At 44.5% G+C, this 24,213-nt stretch overlaps 1 protein-coding gene across 3 annotated transcripts in view; it reads left to right on the plus strand.

The window, feature by feature from the left end:
- The window catches only part of LOC147441070 (CD2-binding protein-like protein), a 54,031-nt gene extending 30,778 nt beyond the window's left edge, over positions 1 to 23,253 (plus strand). For 2 of the 3 annotated variants that reach the window (XM_086482803.1, XM_086482805.1), the window contains 2 exons: positions 22,718 to 22,795; positions 22,868 to 23,253. In XM_086482803.1, coding sequence (XP_086338929.1) covers positions 22,718 to 22,795; positions 22,868 to 22,934 — 145 coding nt within the window. In that variant the 3' untranslated portion in view covers positions 22,935 to 23,253. The remainder of the gene's footprint in view (positions 1 to 22,717; positions 22,796 to 22,867) is intronic. The other variant, XM_086482804.1, reaches the window with a different exon arrangement.
- The last annotated feature ends 960 nt before the right edge of the window (positions 23,254 to 24,213 follow it).

Raw genomic sequence — 24,213 nt, forward strand, 5'->3', positions numbered from 1 at the left:
AAGAGAAGAAGAAAGCCAAAAATGCTTCAATTGCTGATGCAGTGAAGAAGGGGGCTTGCTTTGGATGTGGCCAGACAGGTCACCAAATCAAGGATTGCCCCAAGAAGAAGACAAAGAAACCGCAAGGTCGTACTTCACGAGATCTCAGGTAACTCTGATGTCATTTAAGTTGAAATCCATCATTTAGCGCACAATTTATGCATTGATTGTACTTTTAGCAGCAAAGTGTTTGATAGGCACGTTCTTCTCCGTTTCCCCGAGAAGATCAACGGTCACTACGTGACCGTACTCCTTGATAATGGAAGCTCACACAATTTTGTGGATGCAAAATTGGTTCAGAAACTCGGCCTGCAGACGCGAGACAGTGACCATGAGTATCGCGTGAAGATGGCCGTCGCAAGACGGGCACCACGTGCCAATAGAAAAGAACAGACCGAACAGACTTTTAGCACTTCATTAACAATTGAATTGAGAGAGAGAGACGACACGTGACACGGAGTGGCAGAATTCCATCCCAGAGAGTATTGGCCCCAAACCTTGGTGCCCCTTTCGGTATCTCTTTATGTTGCATCAACACAGTACAAGCCGGTACTCCAGACTCTGCACCTTCTCTAGGAAGCATGCCAGAGAATGAGCCCTAACCTCATATTTAAAGGTCCTAGGCCCCAAAAAGCAGTTTAAAGTAAAAAGCCTTCAAACTCAAAAGCATCTTGTCCAAAAGCAAAGCCAAAAAGTTGTCAGTGCAATTTACGGAAATCCGTACAGTCTACCACGTCATCAGCCAACGCAAAACGCGGAATTCCATACAGCCAGCCACGTCTTCATGTCAGTGCAATTTACGGAAAATCTGCCACGTCATCAGTTTGTGCAAGTCTTGAGAGTTCAGCTTTATTTAAATCCTTTGTCACTCAGGGCCCCATCGGACAGGGTCCCCATAAGTTGGTAGGACTTCTTCTTCTGTTACTTGTTCTCTTAGGGTTTAGGCCCCTCGGCCGACAGTTGCAAGTTGGCTCCATTCTTAAGGGCTTTGACACGTCAGCAGTTTGTTACATCTCCCCTTCTTGAAAGAGAGTAATCGTCCGCGATTACTTACAACATATCTGCAAAACAACTCAAGTTAGCTCAAAAATTTTCGAGGGATATTGCGAGGGAAAATCAGTTTGCTCTTTTGCTAAGGAGTTTTGATGAAGGAGTTAGCTTCTCCTTTCAGCTCTTTTGATCAAGGAGTTAGCTTCTCCTTTCGTCTAGATCGGAACTCTTGATATTCCGGCGTAGTAAAATTAGCCATCACACCCAGACCATACGGGTGTCTTGATGCACTAAAATTACATACCCAAGCAATCTCATCCAATTAGGAATATTTAGTAATTGGCACATCACAATGCAACACAAATGCTCACATATGCATGTTACAAGACATAAAACCGCCGATGAACACTCCGCCCGTAAATAACCATCCAGGTCCGGGCCATGAGTTGTTCAACGACTCCCTCATCACTCCTCCCGCAAATAACCTAAAAAGGTTCGGGCCATGAGATATAGAGGCCTTTTACAACCAAACGCCTCCCAAACTGTAGCCTGCGTCGTTTGGAGGTGTTGAGAGTAACCACTGCTCAAACTTCTTAATACTCCTCCCGCATAACCATCCCGGTCCGGGCCGGGAGTCACAATAACAATACTCCCCCCGTAAATAACCACAAGGGTCCGGGCCATGAGTAAAAAAAAGAAAAGCACTTTTCAATCATTCAATACTCCCCCCGCAAATAACCACAAGGGTCCAGGCCATGAGTATGAACAAGCATTCTCAAACATAATTTCTCACTACTCCACACGAGAGTAGAATCACCAATCAATGAAACCAATATTATAACCAGAGTCAAACATTTCAAATCGGCACCATGACAGGATTAAAATAGATAGCATCCATTTCAAACAAATTCCAATCAGGATCACCAAACAAGATCAAACAGAACTCAAACTTAAAAAGCAATCTCGACATCAGTCGAGCTCGAAAAGTCGATTGACTTTCCATCATGAAACTTGCACCAAAAATTAGGGTTAGGTTCATCCCATAGGGTTGTAGCCGAGCACAGCATGGTCCATCAACTCTTGGACAAACAGTGTTTCTTTGGCTGCGATGGTAGTCCCAAGATAGCAATCGCATTGGACCTCCAAGGTCATTTGATCGTGAAGAGACATCTACTTGGAGATGTCGAGAAACTTCAAGTTTTAATCTGCTAGGATTTCCATGGCAAGCATTTCAAGATACCCCACTCTGCCAGAAGTTGCACTTTGAAGGAAGATGTCAGAAACCATATAACTTCGGGCAAAAAAATAAAACAAATTTCTTGAAAGCTTGCCAAGTCCTTGGAGTGTGCTGCTTGGTAGCTGTAGACATCAATATCTGAAGATGAGAGAGTTATGCATAGTTACCCGGAACGCGGAACGGGAACGGCGACGGGATCCCCGCGGAACGGGGGAACGGCTAGGGGTCCAGAACGGGAACGGCGCGGAACGGGAGGTTAAAAAGCACCCAAATAGTGCATTTTTTAGCTCCTTGTGTTTAAATACAAGGAGTATTAGAGTGCTTTGACTCTAATACTCACAAAAAACTCGTTTTGAAGACCATTCAACCTTGCTATGACTAGATGAAGATGAGAGAGAGAGAGAGCTTGAGAGAGTGAGAGGGAAGAGACTCGAGAGAGTGAGAGGGAGAGGGAGAGATTTGAGAGAGTGGGAGGGAGAGGAAGAGAGCTTGAAGGCTTGAAGCCTTGAGCCTTGAGAGAGTGAGTCTTGAGAGGGAGAGATCTTGAGAGTGTGAGAGGGAGAGAGCTTGACCCTTGAGGATTAGCTTGTGGAGAGAAAGGGGGAGGGGGGTGCATTTTATGAGTCCTTGAGACCTTGCACACTTCAAAAAGAAGCCCAAACATTTACTTCAATTTTTCCAAATTTTGCCAAATTTGTTTGTAGCCGTTGGCCGTTCCAAGGGCATTCCGGAACATTCCGGGGGCGTTCCGGAACCTTTCGGAACGGCCATTCCGGTTTGCACTGGCCACCTGGAACGTCAGACGTTCCGGGACGTTTCGGAACGTTAGGGAAGGGAACTGCCCCCCGGAACGCCGGAACGGGGGCTAGGGGGCGTTCCCCGGTAACTCTGGAGTTATGGCCGCTCGAAACCGGGGGTGTACTCTTTCTTGCTCAAAAAATGAGCTCTCTGGAAAGTTTGCCGGTGCTTCAGCTATTAAAATGGGGGCTTTCTTATCTTTTATCCCCAAAAATTTCCTCTCTCTTCTCAACCGACAAGGCTCTCTTCGTAGGCCTCTTTTAATTGGCTCATTTTTGGCCTTTTTTTGGGCATAAAATGAGGTATCGGTGACCCTTTGACCAAGGGAATGGGGTGGGGGCAAGTGTTCAGTGGACCAATAGTGGACAAGGCGCGTGGGTAGGCAGCGTGGACAGCTGGAAAAGGTGCCTTTCTCCCCCAAGAGCCCACGAGCCCATCATCTCAAGCCTTGCACCAAGTGATACACCTAATGGATGCTCCCCCTTTAGCCTATGTACCCCCATTCTCCCCTTTTCCCTTCTCATGTGGGATAATTCCCTTGCCACATGGCAACTTCCTCCCCAATCCTCCCAACTCCCTTATGTCCAACAAATTTCCAGTTTTTCCCAAAGCAGGAGAACTTCTCGGACACCTTCCCCAAAGCATAACTTGCTGCTCCGGTCACGGAATGACACACCGTAACACACGGCTTGGAGCCCATCATCTCGACTACTACTAGAAACCTTGAATTTTAGCATTTCTAATTCCAATCATCAAGGTGGCCTAGTTGCCTTTGTCGCATGTACCTGCAATCACTTTCTAAGTTGAGACCGCCCACTTCGGATGCTCAAAACATATAAGTCCGATTCACGAGCTATAAAGTATGGCTTATAATATTTATGAAAAACCATGTCTTGGGGACGCAAACAACCCAAAACATTAGCACCCAAGTCTGGCAAAATCACACCTTTGTGCTTGAATTTTTACATGGTCACTTCCAAGACTTGCAGGGCTATGTAAACATATATACATGAGGTTGGTGGGCAAGCTTTTTGGCATGACTTAATGACTTTATGCTCATCCAAAAAGTACATAACAACGCGTTGTTCTCGAAGTACCGAGAATTGAGAAGCTTTATGCTAAGGCTTCTAAGTGTGAATTCTTTAAGAAAGAGCTTCTGTACTTGGGTCACATCATTACTGGCGATGGACTTCACGTTGACCTTGAAAAGTTGGATAAAGTGCGAAATTGACGCATTTTGAAGAATGTGCGCTAAGTAAAGTCCTTTTTAGGCTTTATAGGATTCTTTTGCAAAGTTATCAAGGATTACTCTAAAGTTGTTGCTCCGCTTATGCAACTTTTAAAAGGAGGGGTGAAAGGGCCGAAGACTTTCGGGTCCTCACTCTAAAGGTAATCCTCCTGTTGTCTGGAATGAGCGTCTCGATGAGAGTTTTCGGACACTAAAGCACTTGGTAACTACTGCGCCAATTTTGCACATATCCTAGCAAACCGTTTGTGGTTGAAAGTTGAAACGGATGCTAGTGATTATGCCATTGGTGCGGCATTATACAAGGATGGACGTCCTATTGCATTTGAAAGTAAGAAACTTTCTGAAAATGAGATGCGTTATCCAACGTATGAGAAGGAGCTTCACTCCGTAGTTCACGCCTTGAGGAAATGGTGACACTATCTGTATGGCTCTACGTTTGTTGCATGGACGGATCATCCCTCCTTGCACTATGTCTGTGATCAGGGTGATCGTAGAGGCCGGAAGGCTAGATGGGTTGAGCTTATGCAAGAGTTTGACTTTGAGATCCGTTATAGAAAAGGATCCAGCAATCGAGTTGCCGATGCCCTCAACAGGATTCCCGAGGTTAATGCCTTGTCTATGGCTGAAATCTCGACGGATTTCTATCTCTCTCTCCGAGGGCTATGTCGTTCCGATAGCCATTTTGGCAAGATATGGAACGAGGTCGAAGCAGGACATGACTCGTGTACAGGCTTCGGTGGTTCGGAGACACAAGTGAGTCGTGCTGGAGAGACAAGACAATGACAATACTCCATTAGAGGTGGACTGTTGTTCAGAAATGGAAAAGTCTGCGTGCTGGAAGTCGATGATTTTTGACAAAGAATTTTGTTCGAATGCCACGATGTTCCTAGCGCTAGGTACCCAGGCATCCAGAGAACTTTGGCTTTGGTCAAGCGATTTATTTATTGGCCAAGAATGCTCTCTTACATACAGAGCTATGTGAAGAGATGCGCTCAGTGTCAGGTCAATAAGGCAGAGCGCCTTAAGAAAGTTGGCCTGCTACATCCATTGGAAATCCCAGATGCCAAGTGGCAGAGTATTTCCATGGACTTCATCGTTGGTTTGCCAAATACTAGTCGGGGCAATTACGCCATTTGGGTTGTGATCGATAGAATCACAAAAATGGCGAAGTTTATACCAACGAAGTCGACAGTAAAAAGCCACGAATTGGCGGTCTTATTCGTCGACCAACTTTACAAGCTGTATGGTCGGCCAGAGGATATTGTCAATGATCGAGATACTAAGTTTACTGGGCGATTTTGCCGAGATGTGTTTGCTTACCTTCAGACGGAGTTGATTATGTCGTCTTCTGACCATCCTGAGTCCACCGACGGACAAACTTAAAGGATAAATCAGACATTAGAGGACATGTTGAGAGCCCATGTCTCTCACCGGCAGTTTGATTGGGAAAGGTATCTTCCACAATTAGAGTTTGCCTACAATAGTAGCAAGCATTGTGCTACTGGATTTAGCCCATTCATGCCGATGTATGGATTTGAGCCTAAATCCCCAATTGCTATTGGCTTAGAAAAAGTCAAGGAACGTCAGGCTCGTGATTTCTTGTATGACATACAAGAAATGCTCGAATTGGCTAAGGATAGTATAAGAATGGCTCGTGATCGAGTCACTACTTATGCTAATCAAAAGAGATCTCCAAGGACTATAGACGTGGGACAATGGGTCTATCTGAAGATACCCAAGGATTCCAAGACCATGCGAACGGGAAAGCATTATAAGCTTTCAACCAGATATTGTGGTCCATTCTTGATCACGTCTGAAAACTAAAAATACTGGCATGATCTGCTGGAGTTGCTAGCGCTAGGACTGAAATACGCGAAGGCTGGCTGATCTGTCCCTTTTATAGGTGAGTTATGGGCCTTATAAACTTGATTAGGCTTGGGTAGGGCAAGTATCCTCCATACTTTCCAACAAATAAATCATAAAAATGATTTAAAAAAGAAGTCCAGGGGGTCCAGACCTGGGTGCAATTGTCGCACGTTCGTCCACCCGAGAATTCGATCAACGCAAGGAATGGCTTGTTGGAGTCCTCTAACCTAGAACTACATGCACGTCATGCGAGATGCCCACCGTAGTGTAATAACATCTGTCAAAATGCGTATACAAACCATTTATGCAAGAGGGCTCCAAAACTGGAAAACCTAATCTAGTGGACTTGTCGGTTCATGCAGGTCTTGCGAACAGGCTCACAAAATTGCCGGTACTAATCCTCCTAGGATTCTAGACACTCCTATCTTGGAAGAAGGGGAAAACTTGTTGTGGAAGTCGATGAAGCATGTCTACGTGGCACATAGAGCCATGTGCACGTGACAATATATATATATATATATATATATATATATATATATATATATATATATATATATATATATATATATATATATATATATATATATATATATATATATATATATATATATATATATATATATATATATATTAATTATAGTATAATTGCATGCATAGTGTCATCTGTTGTAGCCACATACTCATTAAGTATAGGTTGCTTTCTGTCAGACCACAAGTCATATGATTAGTGCATCCGGAATCAACATACCAACTTCTATTACTTCCCGATTTGAACAGTCTTCCAAGAACTTGTTGCATAGCAAACAAATGACCATGAGAATTATCACCATGAACACCACTATACCCATCTCTTTCAGCAAAATGACCATATTGTGCTCTTCCACGACCTCTACTGCAACACATTTCATTTTGTTCACGATAACCATCTCTCTTGAAATGTCCATATCTACCACAATAGTTACAATGTTCATCTCTTTGCATAAGTGTAAGGTGCACCGGAAGTGAATGTTGAACTTTGCTCAAGATGAGTGCTCCGAGCTGTGCTCAAGGGTTCCTTTTACTTACGGAAGGGAGAGCCTTCCGTTCCTTTAGTGAGAGAGTGCAAGTGATCACAAACAAAGTGAATGACACTGTGAATGAAGGTGCTGAGATTGAGAGATAGAGAGAGAAGATTACGACACTAGAATGTTGTCAAAACCCTCCTCCGAAGGCCCCACTCTCTATGGCAAGAGCGGTCTACTATTGATTGCACAAATCTCCACAATGCTTGGACTTGCCAATGATGTCGACGACGATGAGGACGACGACGAGGCGGGCTGAAATCTGAAAACGCTAAGGGCTGAAATCTGCAAATCTTTATCTACTGAATTGTGACTCTATGTTGGTGACGATGTCGATGGCGACGATGCGACGACGATGCGTTGAAAACGCAGATGCTGAAATCTGCGTTTTTTGGGCTGAAATTGCAAACTTCGCTAGATCAAGCCGTGCGGCGAGGATCTGCTGCGGGAAGGTGAGATCTGCGAGGTTCGGGGGTTCTATTGTGGAATCTTGATGCTGAAAACTGAAAATGCTTGCGCTAAAGGCGATCTTGTTGCGATGGAATCGCAAAACGCCGATATGCCATGGTGATGCAAAAACGCTAGGGGCTGAATTTGTCCAGATGCAAAAACGCTAGGGGAATCTACTATGTCTTGCTATCGCCGGGCTGATCTGCTGTGCAAAACTCTAGGCTGATGTTGTGGATGAAAACGCTAGGTCTTTAGATGCAAAAACGCTAGATCTGCTGATGTGGGGGGAGTCTTGCTGAGAAGGTGCCTATTGAACCTTGGTTCCTGCTGGCTCTTCTGCTAGAAAGTGCTAGCGCTAGGTTTTCTTATATACTTGCTCTGCTAATTTGCCCTACCCAGTTCCCAACAAAAGTCACTTAAAAATAATAAGTGAATTGGCTAAAATAGGGAAAATAGGTCTATGTATTGTAAAAATGTTCTTGATCATTGGGTTCTGATGGAAATCTGATGATCATGTTATGTGCAACTAGAGAATATGCATCTACTCTTGAGTGTCTGGACATGCACGGTTTGCGAACAGACTCACAAAAGTGCCAAAACACTTCCTAATCTAGGCTAACTGAATTGAACTGAACTGAACCCAACCCATGTCATGAAGTAGCTTGTCCACGTACACATAGGCTTAGATGTGCATGTGACATCCCCTCCTTTTCAAAGTGAGGTACTGGTACCGAACTATATGGCGTCGAGGGAGATTGCCAACTGCGTCTGGAAGGGCCGCGCCGAAAGCGACACAAAGTCATATGTGGCTCCTTCAATGCTTCAACTTCGTCAAAATTCTTGAAACCACTTCCAACACAAAAACATGAACATACCCATTACATGTAAAGTGACTGGAAAAATTCTAGTCTTCTTTAAAGACTGTGCATGCAATGTAAATGAACATAGAGACGGAGTGTCAAACCGTTAATCAAACACACGCAAACAATGGAATCGAATCGACTTACTGATCTAAATCAATTAACTATGGCGAATCACAATGGAAATGTTGATGCTTGATACTCAATCTGTCACGTGACACATCCAACCCTATGTGTCCGTGGACAAGCTACAACATGATCAGGGTTCAGTCAGTCAAGTCAGTCTAGATTAGAAGTGATCTGGCACTTTTGTGAGTCTATTCGTGGACCGTGCATGCCCAGTCACTTAGTGTAGATGCATATCCTCTGGTTGCACACAGCATGATCATAAGCATTCCCATCAGAATCCATCAGAATCAGTCAGGGGAATTTTCCAGTGCATTTAGCCTATTTTACCTATTTTTGGCATTTTTCACTTATTTATTTAAGTGACTTTCCAACAAAAGTAGGTAGGGCAATTTTGCTAAGTTTGTATATAAGTAAACTAGAGCTAGCACTATTTGGCAGAAGAGGCAACAGGAGCCAAGCTTAGCAGGCAACTTCTCAGCAAGACCAAGCCTTGGTGGTTTCCCTACAAGCAGCAGATCCCCCCCATTGCCTAGCGTTTTCAACAAGAACCATCGCCATACACCTTCCCTCACCTAGCGTTTTCAGTCAGCACCATAGCTTGGCGTTTTTGCATCAGTAGGTCCTCGCCAGAAGATCCCAACAGATAGCGTTTTTGCATCAGCATCCTCGCCAGCAGAAAACCTCAGCCTAGCGTTTTTGGGAACTTCAGCCTCTAGCGTTTTTGGTCCCAATTTCAGCCCTTTGCAGATTCAGCCTTCTCCGATTTTCAGCAATAGAAGAGTAGCAGATTCAGCCCATAAAGAAGTAGCAGATTCAGCCCGGAAAGACCATCAGTTTTCAGCCTTAAGAACCTCAGTTTTCAGCCCTAAACCTGCAGAATTTCAGCGAGAAAGACCCACAGAAACAGCCCCAAAAATCAGCGTTTTTGGACCCGCAGCAGATTTCAGTCCATAGCGTTTTTGTACAGCAGTAGAAAGATTGCAGATTTGCAGCCCTTAGGTCGGTCTTGTCCTCACCGTCGTCATCGCCGACATAGCCTAGACTTGCATCAGTCTCATGCATACCATTTGTACCAGATTGTGCAATCATAAGTAGACCACTCTCGCCGATGAGAGTGGGGCCTTCGGAGGAGGGTTTTACAACGTCTCTGGTGTCGTATTCTCTTCTCTCTCTATCTCTCCGTCTCATACACTTGCATGCACATTGTCCACTCACTTTGTTTGTTATCATAGCATTATCTCATTAAGAACGGAAGGCTCTATTTTCCATAAGAACAAAAGGACCTTGAGCACAGTTCGGAGCACTCATCTTGAGCGAAGCGTAAACATTCATTCCGTTGCACCCTACACAATCCTTCTTGCGCTCTTTCTGATACTGTGTCATGCCAAGGAAGAGACATGGAATGTAAATTCCTTAAATGCAAACATTTCATCTTTTCTTGAGTAATCCGCATACATCCGTGCTCATTCATGAGCGAATCGTGTTCAACGTGCAATATATCATGCCTATGAAAAGGGATCACACAAGGACGGTGACTAAAATACAGGAAAGCATCACGAATGAAACACTCGAACAATGCGTGCTGACTAATCATTCGTACACATAATACTTCCTGTGGGGGTTCTTTGGACCTCGACTCGAAAGCCAAGGTCGGTTCTTCGTGATTGATCGAATCTGCAATGAGGTTAGCTTCACTAGAAAAAGTGTCAACTACACCATCATCCTTGTGAACAATCACATCATTATCTTGCAAATCATCATGCTCGTGAATAATCTCATCTTGATCATGCAAATCATCATGCTCGCAACTAATCATATCTTGAGCATGCAAATCATCATGCTTATCATTATCGTGCAAATCATGTGTGTCGTGCTTTGGAAAAGAAGAAACTGAGAGAGTCTCCTTTTCCAGATTCTGTTCAATCTGCCCCTGCACATTAGAAAAGAGTCGCAACAACTCTTCGCTTTCACGTGCTATGGCTGCCATTCTTTCGTGGTACTTACGATCAATTGTTGCCTTTCTTTCGGCTGTTCTTTCTTCGCGTTCTAACTTCCTGTCTATCATCATCTTGTCCAAAGCCTCCATAGGAGTTAGTGCAATCCTTGGCGTAGATAGGGAAGGGGGAGGGTCGGAAAAACCTCCTGGTGGGGAAATTTCTTCTTCTTCGCCTCTTCCATGCTCATCACCTCCATGCGAAGTATCCATTCCGCTTCGGGTGGTGACCATACACTAAGATCTTTGGTTCTTAAGTTCTTGTGGGTCTTGCGTTCTTGTGGGTCTTGGGTTCTTGAGGGTCTTGAGGTTCTTGGGGGTCTTGAGGTTTTTGGGGGTCTTGAGTCTTGAGGTTCTTCTTTAGCTTGTAATCTGTGTTAGAGAAGGATCTTCTCTTTACCCGAGCTCTTCTCTTTTCTGCGGGCGCACCCTTTGGCGACCTTGCGCTCACACCAAGGCTGCTTTTTCCCACCTCACGTCGATTGACCGGCCGCTAAGTGCACGGTCCGCTCTCAATGAGTGAAAAGAGGCACAAGGGGAGGCTGGAAAAGCCCTTCTTTCTTGGGTTTCCTGTCACTCTTCAAAAACACGATTAGGAATCAACACGCCCAAGAGGACTTGGGTTACGTGCGACCGCAACAAGCAAATTTTTTTTTTTTTGTGGTTCTTGTGGTTCTTTCCTTGAGTGATACAGAACACTGCCAAAGCTCTGATACCAATGTAAGGTGCAGCGGAAGTGAATGTTGAACTTTGCCCAAGATGAGTGCTCCGAACTGTGCTCAAGGATTCCTTTTACTTCCGGAAGGAAGAGCCTTCCGTTCCTTTAGTGAGAGTGCAAGTGATCACAAACAAAGTGAATGACACTGTGAATGAAGGTGCTGAGACTGAGAGATAGAGAGAGAAGAATACGACACTAGAATGTTGTCAAAACCCTCCTCGGAAGGCCCCACTCTCTATGGCGAGAGCGGTCTACTATTGATTGCACAAATCTCTACAATGCTTGGACTTGCCGACGACGATGACGACGAGGTGGGCTGAAATCTGAAAACGCTAAGGGCTGAAATCTGCAAATCTTTATCTGCTGAATTCTGACTCTATGTCGGTGACGATGTCGATGGCGACGATGCGACGACGACGCGTTGAAACGTTGATGCTGAAATCTGCGTTTTCTGGGCTGATATTGCAAACTTCGCTGGATCTGACCGTGCGGCGAGGATCTGCTGTGGGAAGGTGAGATTTGTGAGGTTCGGGGGTTCTAATGCGGAATCTTGATGCTGAAAACTGAAAACGTTGGCGCTAAAGGTGATCTTGTCGTGATGGAACTGCAAAACGTTGATCTACCAGATGCAAAAACGCTAGGGGAATCTGTAACAAACTGCTAACGTGTCAAAGCCTAAAGAATGGAGCGAACTTACAGATGTGGCCGAGGGGCCTAAACCCTAATTTTTGCCAGAAACCCTGACTGTTGAATTCCTAATTCTGGAAACCCTAACCCTAAAACTTGCAAACCTTAATTTTGGAAAGCCTAACCCTAAAACCTGCAAACCCTAATTTTGAAAACCTTAACCCTAAAACCCTAACCCTAACCCTAACCGTAAGGGCAGCAGACTGATTTTCAAAATTTGCGTTGACTGATGACGTGGCAGGCTGTACGGATTTCCGTGATTTACGCTGACAGCTTGTTGGCTTTGCTTTTGGACCATATGCTTTTAAGTTTGAAGGCTTTTCACTGTAATTGCTTTTTAGGCCAAGGGCCTTTAAATATGAGGTTATGGCTCATTCTTTGGCATGCTTCCTGGCGAAGGTGCAGAGTTTGGAGTACCGGCTTGTACTGTGTTGATGCAATATAAAGAAATACCGAAAGAGGCGCCAAGGTTTGGGGCCAATACTCTCTGGGATGGAATTCCGCCACTCCGTGTCGCGCGTCGTCTCTCTCTCTCAATTCAGTTGTTATTGAAGTGCTAAAAGTTTGTTTCAGTCTGTTCTTTTCTATTGGCACGTGGTGCCCGCCTTGTGACAGTGGTATTAGAGCATCAGGCGTGTGCTTTTCTGAAAGCATACCGGTCCTACAAAAGAGTAGACAGACTCTTGGAATTTATTCGAGGTATCTTCGGCCTCCAACCCGGACTTATTAGCCACTCCCTCCCTTACTTCATCGCGCATCGGGCGCGCTCTCGTCTTCTCCGCTCATGTCTTATAGGGCATAAGCCATTAAGATCACTTGCAAAAGAAGGATCCCAGATTTGTTTTGAGTCACTGTTTTTCTCAGAAGCAGTGCCATGCAGATGTTGATGTCTATAGCTACCAAGACGCACACTTCCAAGGACTTGGCAAGCTTTCAAGAAAATTTTTGCTTGAAGTTATATGGTTTCTGACATCTTCCTTCGGAGTGCAACTTCTAGCAGATTAATTTCTCGACATCTCTCAGTAGATGTCTCTTCACGAGCAGATGACCTTGGAGGTTCGGTGTGATTACTATCTCTTGGGACTACCATCGTTGCCAAAGAAACACTATCTGTCCAAGAGCTGATGGACCATGCTGTGCTCGACTACGACCTCATGGAAGGAACCTAACCCTAATTTTTGGTGCAGGTTTTAAGATGGAAAGTCAATCGACTTTTCGAGCTCGACTGATGTCGAGATCGCTTTTTAAGTTTGAGTTCTGTTTGATCTTGTTTGATGATCCTGTTTGGAATTTGTTTGAAATGGATGGTATCTCTTTTGAACCTCTTTTGTTGCCGATTTGAATTGTTTGACTCTGGTTTGATACTGGTTTCAATGATTGGTGATTTTACTCTCGGGTGGAGAAGTGAGAAATACACTTTTGGTATTGTTTGAACCTCGGAACGACGCAGGCCAATGCCTGGGGAGCTTTTCGTTGTATGTTTGAAAACCTCGGAACGACGCAAGCCGATGCCTGGGGAGCGTTTCATTGTATGCTAGAAAACCTCCGAACGACGCAGGCCGATGCCTGGGGAGCGTTTGGTTGTATGCTTGAACCTCCAAGCGACGCAGACTGCGAGGAGCGTTTGGTTGTACAGTCCTCTGAGCTCATGGCCCGGACCTTTTTAGGTTATTTGCGGGGGAGTGACGAGGTAGTCGTTGAGTAGCTTCATACCGCAGACCGTTTGTCTCTGGGGAGTGCTCAGTGGCACTGTTTGTTGTGTCTTGTAACATGCATATGTGAGCATTTGTGTTGCATTGTGATGTGCCAATTATTGAATATTCCTAATTGGATGAGATTGCCTGGGTATGTAATTTTAGTGCATTAAGACACCCGTGGAAGATCAGTACGGTCTGGGTGTGATGGCTAATTTTATACGCTGGAATATCAAGAGTTCCGATCTGGACGAAAGGAGAAGCTAACTCCTTGATCAAAACAGCCGAAAGGAGAAGCTAACTCCTTAATAAAAAGAGCAAATTGATTGTCCCTCGGAATGACCCTTGGAAATTTTTGAGCTAACTTGAGTTGTTTTGCAGATATGCTGTAATCGCGAACGATTACTCTCTTTCAAGAAGGGGAGATGTAACAAACCGCTGACGTGTCAAAGCCTAAAGAATGGAGCCAACTTACAGATGTGGCCGAGGGTTCTGCCAGAAACCCTAACTGCTGAAACCCTAATTCTGAAAACCCCAACCCTAAAACCTGCAAATCCTAATTGTGAAAACCCTAGCCCTAAAACCTGCAAGCCCTAATTTTGGAAACCCTAACTCTAAAACTGCAAAAACCCCAACCCTAACCCTAAGGGAAGCAAGCAGATTATCGAAATTTGCGCTGACCGATGACGTGGCAAGCTGTACGGATTTGTGTGATTTACGTTGGTAGCTTTTTGGCTTTGCTTTTGGACCAGATGCTTTTAAGTTTGAAGGCTTTTCACTGTAATTGCTTTTTAGGCCAAGGGCCTTTAAATATGAGGTTAGGGCTTATTCTCTGGCATGCTTCTTGGTGAAGGTGCAGAGTCTGGAGTACCGGCTTGTACCGTGTTGATGCAATATAAAGAAATACCGAAAGGGGCGCCAAGGTTTGGGGCCAATACTCTCTGGCGTGGAATTCCGCCACTCCGTGTCGCGCGTTGTCTCTCTCTCTCAATTCAGTTGTTATTGAAGTGCTAAAAGTTTGTTTCAGTCTGTTCTTTTCTATTGGCACGTGGTGCCCCCCTTGTGACAAAATCTGTTGTGTCTTGCTGTCGCCGGGCTGATCTGCTGTGCAAAACGCTAGGCTGATGCTGTGGATGAAAACGCTAGGCCTTCGGATGCAAAAACGCTAGATCTGCTGATGTGGGGGGAGTCTTGCTGAGAAGGTGCCTGTTGAACCTTGGTTCCTGCTGCCTCTTCTGCCAGAAAGTGCTAGCGCTAGGTTTTCTTATATACTTGCTTTGCTAATTTGCCCTACCCAGTTCCGAACAAAAGTCACTTAAAAATAATAAGTGAAAATTGGCTAAAATAGGGAAAATAGGTCTATGCACTGTAAAAATGCTCCTGATGGGTTCTGATAGAAATCTGATGATCATGCTATGTGCAACCAGAGGATATGCATCTACTTTAAGTGTCTGGACATGCATGGTCTGCAAACAGACTCACAAAAGTGCCAGAACACTTCCTAATCTAGGCTAACTGAACTGAACCGAACCCATGTCATGAAGTAGCTTGTCCATGTACTCATAGGGTTAGATGTGCACGTGACAATAAAAGCGCCACTTCTACTTTGTGACACAATTCTCCCTCTTGATGTATGCATAAAATCAATTCCTCTTTGCATAGGGATTCTTTGAACATAATCAAACTCTACTGACTCAAGGGATGATTGTTGCCGCGGTGACTCCTCCGAACGAGGCACCTCCGGGGCTGATTTGATGTACCTTGTATCCTCCTCGATGTGGGAATGACGGATGACCACCACGGGCTGATTTGCACTCCTGATGTGAGCTGAAAACGTAGACCTCGACGAGGTCGCGATGGACAGCAATGGAGCACTCGATTCCGGCGAGGAAATGGCCGAGGGGAGGTCTCGATGGGCTGCTGAAGTACCGGACCGCAACAGCAATGACAATGGTTGTAGTTCTCGCCTGCTCCGTGGTGACGGTGGGCTGAAAACTGAAATCGCTGGCCTGTTTTGCTAAATGCTGCTAGCGTTGGGGCTGATGGCTGGAATCGCTGGCTGATCTGCTGCGTACTCCAAAAACGCTAGCTGCTGTGCAGGGGCTGAAAACGCCAGGTGGCTGCAATCTGAAAATGCTGGCAGATTTTGCTCTCCAGAGCTAGGGCTTGATCTTCTGATGGAAAATGTTGGACTATGGGTCGCCTTTATAGGTCAGGGTTAGGCCTTTTGAATTTATTTGGCTTTAGGTAGGGCAACTGTTCACCAAGTTGCACATCCTACCGCTCGAGAATCTGATAGATGCGGTAACTGGCTCGTTGGATTTCTCTAACCTAAAACTACATGCACGTCATGTGAGATGCCCACCATAGTGTAATAACGCTTGCCAAAACGCGTATACAAACCTTTTATGCAAGAGGGTTCCAAAACTGGAAAACCTAATCTAGTGGACTTGTCCGGACATGCAGGTCCTGCGAATAGGCTCACAAAGTTGTCGGTACTAATCCTCCTAGAGACTAGGATTCTAGACACTTTTATCTAGGAAGAAGGGGAAAACTGGCTCTGGAAGTTGATGAAGCACGTCCACGTGGCACACATTGTAATGGAATTTGCCTATTCAATTTGAGAGTAGCGGAATTTAATGAGAGTACTTTCAAGAAATGATTTTGTGAGCATAGCGGGTTGACATAATTGAAGATAGCAACATAATCATAGCAATTAGTTAACTTGGCATAGACAATACTTTTGCAAGAGAGAGAATTTAGAGAACATGACAACAGTTGAGGACCGGATTTATGTGGAGCCGGTCCCCCCTCCAATAGACATTTGTATTATGATTTCTCCCATAAAGAGAGACTTGTTACAATACATTCTTTGTGTTCCTTGTGACCTAGGTGAAGCAATGAAGATGGAAAGCTTCATGCATCACCATCATATCATAACCTAAACTTGAAGAAAGCTTTAACAATACCAAGCCTCAGTCCCAAGACCTCAAACACCTTCGAAGGTGGAGAGAGCTAGCAGGGAATGAGGGTAGGGAAGAGGAAGAAGAAACATTTCATACGAGAAAGAGCTAGTTCCTCACTTATCATAACTCTTGTGCTAGCATACATAATAGCATAGTAATGAAGAAGAAATAGATGGCAAGCTCAAGCATTGAAGCATGGCTCTTGGATGGATTTGCACTCCATAGCCAAGAGTGTTGGTGTAGGCTCTCAACCTCTACTTGCTTGGAGAAAGAGAGGGAGCTCTTGCACTTTGCATAGTACACAATGAGAGTGTTTGTGAGTGTGTGTGGGTGAGTATACCCCCTAAGCACCCCCCTAGCTTGCTTGGGTCGACCCCCCTTGTAGCTCATGCTTGAAGCTCATTGGACCCCTCCAGGCCTAGCCAATCACAAGCAGGAGCCATTACAAGCAACAGGGATAGCCTTGGGACAAGTGTCTCCCTTTCCCCTTTGAGAGAGAGGACTTGATAAATGCAAAATCAATTAATTAAATATCCTTTATTATCATTGGACCCCTTGGGTGGCCAACCAATAGGTTTCAGACACGCCATGAGGGCAACATGAGGAGGAACTTGACAAGTGTCCTTGCTGCCTCTTCAAGTTGGGGCTTCCCTTGTGTGTGTGTGTCTGTGTGTTCTCTCTCATCCCCCCCCCTTGTAGGCTCGCCCCCCTCCTTGTAGGGATCTTTTTGACTTTGGATGAGCAAGCCCCTTAGTCATCAAGCATGACTAAGCACTTGAAGTAGGGGGTGTTCCCACAAGCATCTCAGACAAGCTTCTCAAGGCACCTCAAGCACCTTAATCATGCACCAAGTCAAGCACCTCAAGGATGGAGTCAGTCAAGCACCTCAAGTATCTTAATCAAGCACCTCAAGCATGACAAGCACCTCAAGCACGACAAGCACCTCGAGTTTGGGCCGGGTTCCCACCTCAAGCTCAGCCCTAGCTTACCTAAGGTCAAAGGACTTTTACACACATTATTGGAGGTCTTCAATGAAGCTAATCCTAAGGTCTTATGCTCCATTGGTTAGCCTTGCTCTTGATAGACCATCTCCCATTTGGGCCCCTTTACTATTGGCCCCGTGTTGAGATAGATCTATAAGCACATATCTATATCTTAACACTTGTTCTCGTTTATTCTCCCACATTAAGTGATCAATTTAATATGAGAAAATCATTTGGGTTGGTTAGATATTAGATTTTATGACATTACCTCTCTCTTGAAATCATAGTCGTCCTCGACTATGAGGTAGAAGAGATAAAGCCTTAGTCATTAGTCAATTGTACTTAGCGGGTAGAGGATCCCGTTTTTAACCTACGACATCTTTCCAAGATGGATGACTAATCCATTTGGTGCTTGGGAGACATAGCTGCCGCAAGCATGTCTGCTCTTTAGTCCATTTTATTTTCCCAAAGTAGAGTGACAAATTCTACTTGGTGTTTGAGAGACGTCGTCATCACAAACATGATTCTAAGCATGCATACTAGTTAAATTTGTGCACAATTAAAAAGAGGACTAGTCTTATAAGACAAAAACATGAGTCATTTAAAAGAAATTTGTACATTTGCTTACTCTAATGTAGCATTGTAAGCATTGACAAGGTTCATACTATCCTTAAGTTGTACTCCTTGCATTCATCTAGCATCTTTAAAAGGATAATTTTTGAACTTAATAAGATACCGTCGGATTATCTTACCATGCCGTAGTACCTTGTCTTCATGCCGAAGGACAGCTTCGGGTTGTAGCACCTCTTCTTGGTCTTCAACTTCGGGAGGGTCTTCAATAATTGGTTCAGTTGGTGGCTCTCCTTTGTAGGGCTTAAGGAGGCTTACATGAAAGGCATTGTGTATAAGCCAATGGTTGGGCAACTTGAGTTGATAAGCCGTCTCATTGATGGGCTTCAAGATTTGGAAAGGACCATAGTATCTTTTTGCTAGTTTAGCATAATACTTTTGATGGCCCGTAGGATTTTTGCCCGTCGTTTGCCTTAATCGAGCCTTAGGAAACTTGAGTAAGACCCAATCATTTTCTTTGAACATTAAGGCTCTTTTGTGCTTATCAGCAGCAGCTTTTTGCCTTTGTTGAGAGATGGCTATAGCCTCCCTAATCGTGTGGACGCTCCAAAGGAACGGCCATGTGAGGTGTCAGCTTCCGGAATTTGACCATCCTTGTCTTGAGTGCCCTGAAATCCACACAAAACTGAAATGAGTTTGGTTTCTTATGAACAGAGAGAACTAGTAAACCAAAAAACCATACCTTGGGAGGGCGAAGCCTTCTAAACAAGACATCACCTTGTTTGGGCTGCTCTTTATCCGCCGATAGCGATTTTTTTTTACCTACGTGTTTCTCGTCATGCAATTGGTCGGAGACAATGTCCATAGGTCGACGGGGATGGTGTGTAGGGGAGTGATGATCCTTGGAAAACACAGAATTGAGTTTGACAAACCCTTCACTATATCATCATCTTCATCATCATGCGCATCATAGCATCCGTGGGATTTGGTGGCAAAGAGGGTGAGAGAGGGGTAGGACTCATGGCTTGCTCGCCTTCTTCTCGATTGGTGGAGATCTCCACACTGTTACGAGTCTCGACCATGCAAGGATTTCTCCTCTTGGTTCAAGGAAGGGCACATACTAATCTTTGGGAGACTATCTACCCCCTCATAGGCGCACCCCGCATGCAACACCTATTATACAATTGGTTGCCATTTTCCGACGCTCAAGGTGCACGGCTCTACGCACAATGGCAAGCCTACTATTCTAAGAGTGGGAGGAGTATACATCAAAGGACTGCCAACACAACCAAAAGCACGAGAGAAAAAAAACTTTTTGGGGATTAGATGATTAGTGCAAAATCTTTAAAGCTCTGATACCAATGTAAGGTGCAACGGAATCGAAATGGTGAAGATCTAGTTTTACACTTCGACAGAATCCTTTCCTTCTTTCATTGCGTTATTGGTTGCTTTATGCTTGAATGATGGTTCTTTTTACTTTCCGTGAAGAGAGGGCGTGAGAGAATGCAATAGAGATGTGTAGAGAGAGAGAGAGAGAGAGAGAGAGAGAGAGAGAGAGAGAGAGAGAGCGACACTCGATGGGGTCCCAACCAACCCTCTCAAGGGCCCCCCACACTGTTACCGATGTGGTATTTGCTTTAGATTGCGTAAAAATGATACACAATGCAATACCTCAATGCAGACTTCACTGACTCAAGGAATGATTGTTGCTGCGGTAACTCCTTCGAACGAGGCACCTCCAAGGCTGATTTGATGCACCTTATATCCTCCGCGATGTGAAAATGACGGATGACTACCACGGGCTGATTTGCACTCCTGATGTGAGAGGGATGAAGGGCTGAAAACGCAGATTTCGATGAGGCCGACGATGTACAACAATGGAGCACTCGATTTGGGCGAGGGAATGGCCGAGGTGTTAAAGTACCGGACCGCAACGGCACTGACAATGGTTGCAGTTTTTGCCTGCTCCACGGTGATGGTGGGCTGAAAACTGAAAACGCTGGCCTGTTTTGCTGAATTCTGCTAGCACTATGGCTAATGGCTGGAATCGCTGGCTGATCCGCTGCGTACTCCAAAAACGCTGGCTGCTGTGCAGGGGCTGAAAATGCCAGGTGGCTGCAATCTGAAAACGCTGGCAGATTTTGCTCTTGAAGGCTAGTGCTTGATTTTTTGATGGAAAATGTTGGCCTATGGGTCTCCTTTATAGGTGACGGTTAGGCCTTTTGAATTTTTTTTGGCTTTAGGTAGGGCAACTGGCCACCAAGTCACCCAACAAATAAAATGATTTATTTAAAATTTGGTCAGGGGGGGTCCAAATTGGGTGAAACCGTCGCACATCCGGCAGCCCGGGAATCCGATCAATGCGGGAACTGGCTTGTTGGATTCCTCTAACCTAAAACTACATGCACGTCATGCCAGATGCCCACCGTAGTGTAATAACACCTGTCAAAACGCATATACAAACCATTTATGCAAGAGGGTTCCAAAACTGGAAAACCTAATCTAGTGGACTTGTTCGGACATGCAGGTCCTGCGAACAGGCTCACAAAATTGCCGGTACTAATCCTCCTAGGATTCTAGACACTCCTATCTAGGAAGAAGGGGGTAATTGGCTCTGGAAGTCGATGAAGCATGTCCCGGTGGCACACACAGCCATGTGCATGTGACAAAAGCATTCGAAGTGGACTTTCTATAGAGCCAGACCGTGTATCAATCAGACACTATGAGTGAGGGATACGGCCAAAAAACACAATTACTGTCATGCAGTCTACTAAAAACCACTTCACTCTCTTTGCACCGTCGATGCTCGGAATGCTCCACTCTTCACTTCAACCTTGCTTTGATACTACATGTAGAGAATAAGCGAGCCTATACACTTCCACACTCAAGAAGCTCAATCCATTGCTATACTCACTCTTCTTCGTTAAGATAGTGCAGAATACACACTCTTCACTTAGTAGTAGATTAGTTTGTAGATATAAAGCTAGTCATAGTATGTGAGTCACTTATGCTACTTGTATGGCTGATTTAAGTGACCTCCTAGTACACACAATGGCTAAAGTAGAAATCTCTCCACCATAGCATATATCTTTGTCAATCCATCGCCGTCGCTTGTCGAATCGACTATAGTGTATCACATAGTTTCAGTTCTTCACCCATGCTTGCCCAAAAAATACTTGGCTGCCAGCAAGCAAAATTGATGGGCTGCCTATATTGATTAATGTCTTTGAGGGTCTCCACGACTTTGACGGAGGCTCCATCAAAGGATCAAGACTATTCTAGCACGACATGAGAGACGTCTAGTATGACTATTTACAGAGGCGGACATTGACGATGCTCTTCAGCGACCAATGCAGTACATCCTCGGACAATGCCCGAAGCCGAGCATCCTCGGACACTAATATTCATTTTAGCTTTTAGCTTTTTACCTTCTATTGTACTTGGATATTTTGTATCCATACATTGTATTAGATCCAGCAAGATTGTATTAGTTTGGTCTCATAGGTCATTTTGGTCTTTTGCAGACCTTTAATATGAAATTTCATTTCATTTCATTTAATTTCTCTCCTCTACAGTTATTCAAGTTGTTGTGAAGTACAAGTGTTGCCAAGTGTAGATTGTGGCTATCTCTGTCTGTCTATCCGATCCCTTGCTGGAAGTGGTTACAGTTGCACAAGAACAAGTGGCATGCATGTAAGTGAACAAAAGCCTTCACAAAAACAACCGAGTTTTTGTGAAGAACCCAAGAGTCTACAGATGTCCCAATTGCATGACGAGACTCCAATTTGCATTGAGTGTTAAAGCAATGCATTTTGTTGAATTGTGTGATGGGTGAGTGACACCATTGCGATTAAGTTTGGGGGGGGGGGGGAGGAGGGATGCTAAGAAATGTACTCGTCTTTGTTGGACAGTGTGGGAAAGCACATAAAGGTGCACGATATTGTGTGGTAGTGGACACGTGTTTGCATACGCAAAAGGTGGCGAGCCTTCCTACAACAAAAGCCTTTTTTCTTGTGCAATAGAGTCAATTGTTAGTCAATCGTTGAGTGTGCAACTCTTTCTCTTAACGCTGTTCACAAATGGAGTTCTGATATGGAATAATCCACCATGATTATGCTCAGTTGTTAAGTATGTGCACCATGAACAACCCCACATTAGGATTATCAGAACTCGCAAATGGAGTTCTGATATGGAATAATCCACCATGATTATGCTCAGTTGTTGAGTATGTGCACCATGAACAACCCCACATTAGGATTTTCTCTAGGTATATATATTTTCTTCACTCGTACGACTAGAGGTAAAGAAGGACTACCTTTCTAGGGTTTGGTCACTCTAACCGTCACTAAGTCTAACCTCGAGGTTGTTTTCTTGGATTCATGTAACAGACTGTGTCTCTCTCTCACTCTCTTCTTTTGAATGTGTAGGTACTATTACAACAGCTCTTTGGGGTACTTTTATGATGGAAACACAGGACTATTTTGTAACGCATCATCAGGACAATGGTGACCTCTTTTTTTCATTTTTATGGATTTTCCATACATTTTGTTTACTGAAGCAGTAATGGTGATCTGCAGGTTTAAGTACGAGGAGGAAAGTGGCTCCTATACAGAAGTGGTTGAAGCTCAGCAGAATTGTGAGTAGAGAGTTTTGTTGGTCTGCTCCAGAAGTTTGTAGCCCTCAAGCTTAGATTGTGAAGGTTGATGTAGAGCAATTGGTAACAAGGGAGCCCGATATGTTTTGTCGACGCCGCAGGTCTGATTCTTTTGACTTCGAATGAGATTCCAGTAGTGTGCCTCAATAGAATTTTTCTTTAAATCCTGGGTTTTCACCCTAAAATATGAGATGTCTATACCCAGATGCATGACCATGTGAGCCCTTGGTGACAAGTTGCTGGTTTTGCCCAGCTGAAGGCGCCAGTCTTCTGTCTGCAGAATTGTTTAGTGATATGGTATTTGTGGCAGGACATGTTTTTTGGGTTCTAAGTGGCATCAGTGTCTCCTGTAGTTTGTTTTAAAGTTTTTATGGTTTTGGCTTATGATTGAATGAGAGTAGGTGACCGCTGACCCACCTCCTCAATGGAGACCTCATACCTCATCTGCAGCCCTCTTGTGGCCTTTAACCATGCTTCCCAACTCCCCCTACTTCTCAGCCCTTCCCCAGTGCTCTGAGAACCTTCCCTTCAGCTGGCTATCCCAAATATACATATCGTCTGACAGATTCACCTAGCTCTCCTCAAAAGTGAATTGAGATGCTGATCTCGTTACCTACGTAGCTGAGGTGTTAAATACCAGAACTTTGGTTTTTGGAGGTTCATCTTGTAAAGCATCTAGATGTCTGCACAGCCCAGTACAGTGTCATCTGCATATAGCCATTATTGATATCAAAACCCTCGCGCCCCTCGTCAAGTTCAAATAAAGTAGGGGAGATCGGACCTCCTCGCTTCGCTTCAATGGTGCTACTCACTGGATTGGACATACCACTTGGAGCCCATATTCTTCTTGTCACTGTCTCGTACAAGATATAAATGCTTCAATCTATCTGCACAGGGATTTCAATATCTTGCAGCCTCCTCATCAACCTTGTACTTGGCACTGTATCAAATGCTTGCAGGGATCCGTGCTCAGCACTCCTCAATGATTGCTGTCAATGTATTTTGATGGTTTGTTGTGGTGTGCCCTCGTCTGTGCTCTTGAATCCCTGCCTCTAATTTAGCCAAGTACTCTCATTACTTCTTTCGCACAAGTTCATGAAAATTGTTCGAGTATATCCATATGTATGTAGACCGAGTAGTTAAGATTCTTGCCAAGTTTCTTGTGATCTCATCCAATGATGTATGTAAGTCCAGCTGGGTCAGCTCATCCTAATGAGTATCAATGTCCATCTGACGTTTCCTTTGTAACTTCATACTGAGGGGTCTTAA

The sequence above is a fragment of the Adiantum capillus-veneris genome, chromosome 15 (assembly GCF_014529385.1).
Source record: "Adiantum capillus-veneris isolate H3 chromosome 15, ASM1452938v2, whole genome shotgun sequence".
NCBI classification, from domain to species: Eukaryota; Viridiplantae; Streptophyta; class Polypodiopsida; order Polypodiales; family Pteridaceae; genus Adiantum; species Adiantum capillus-veneris.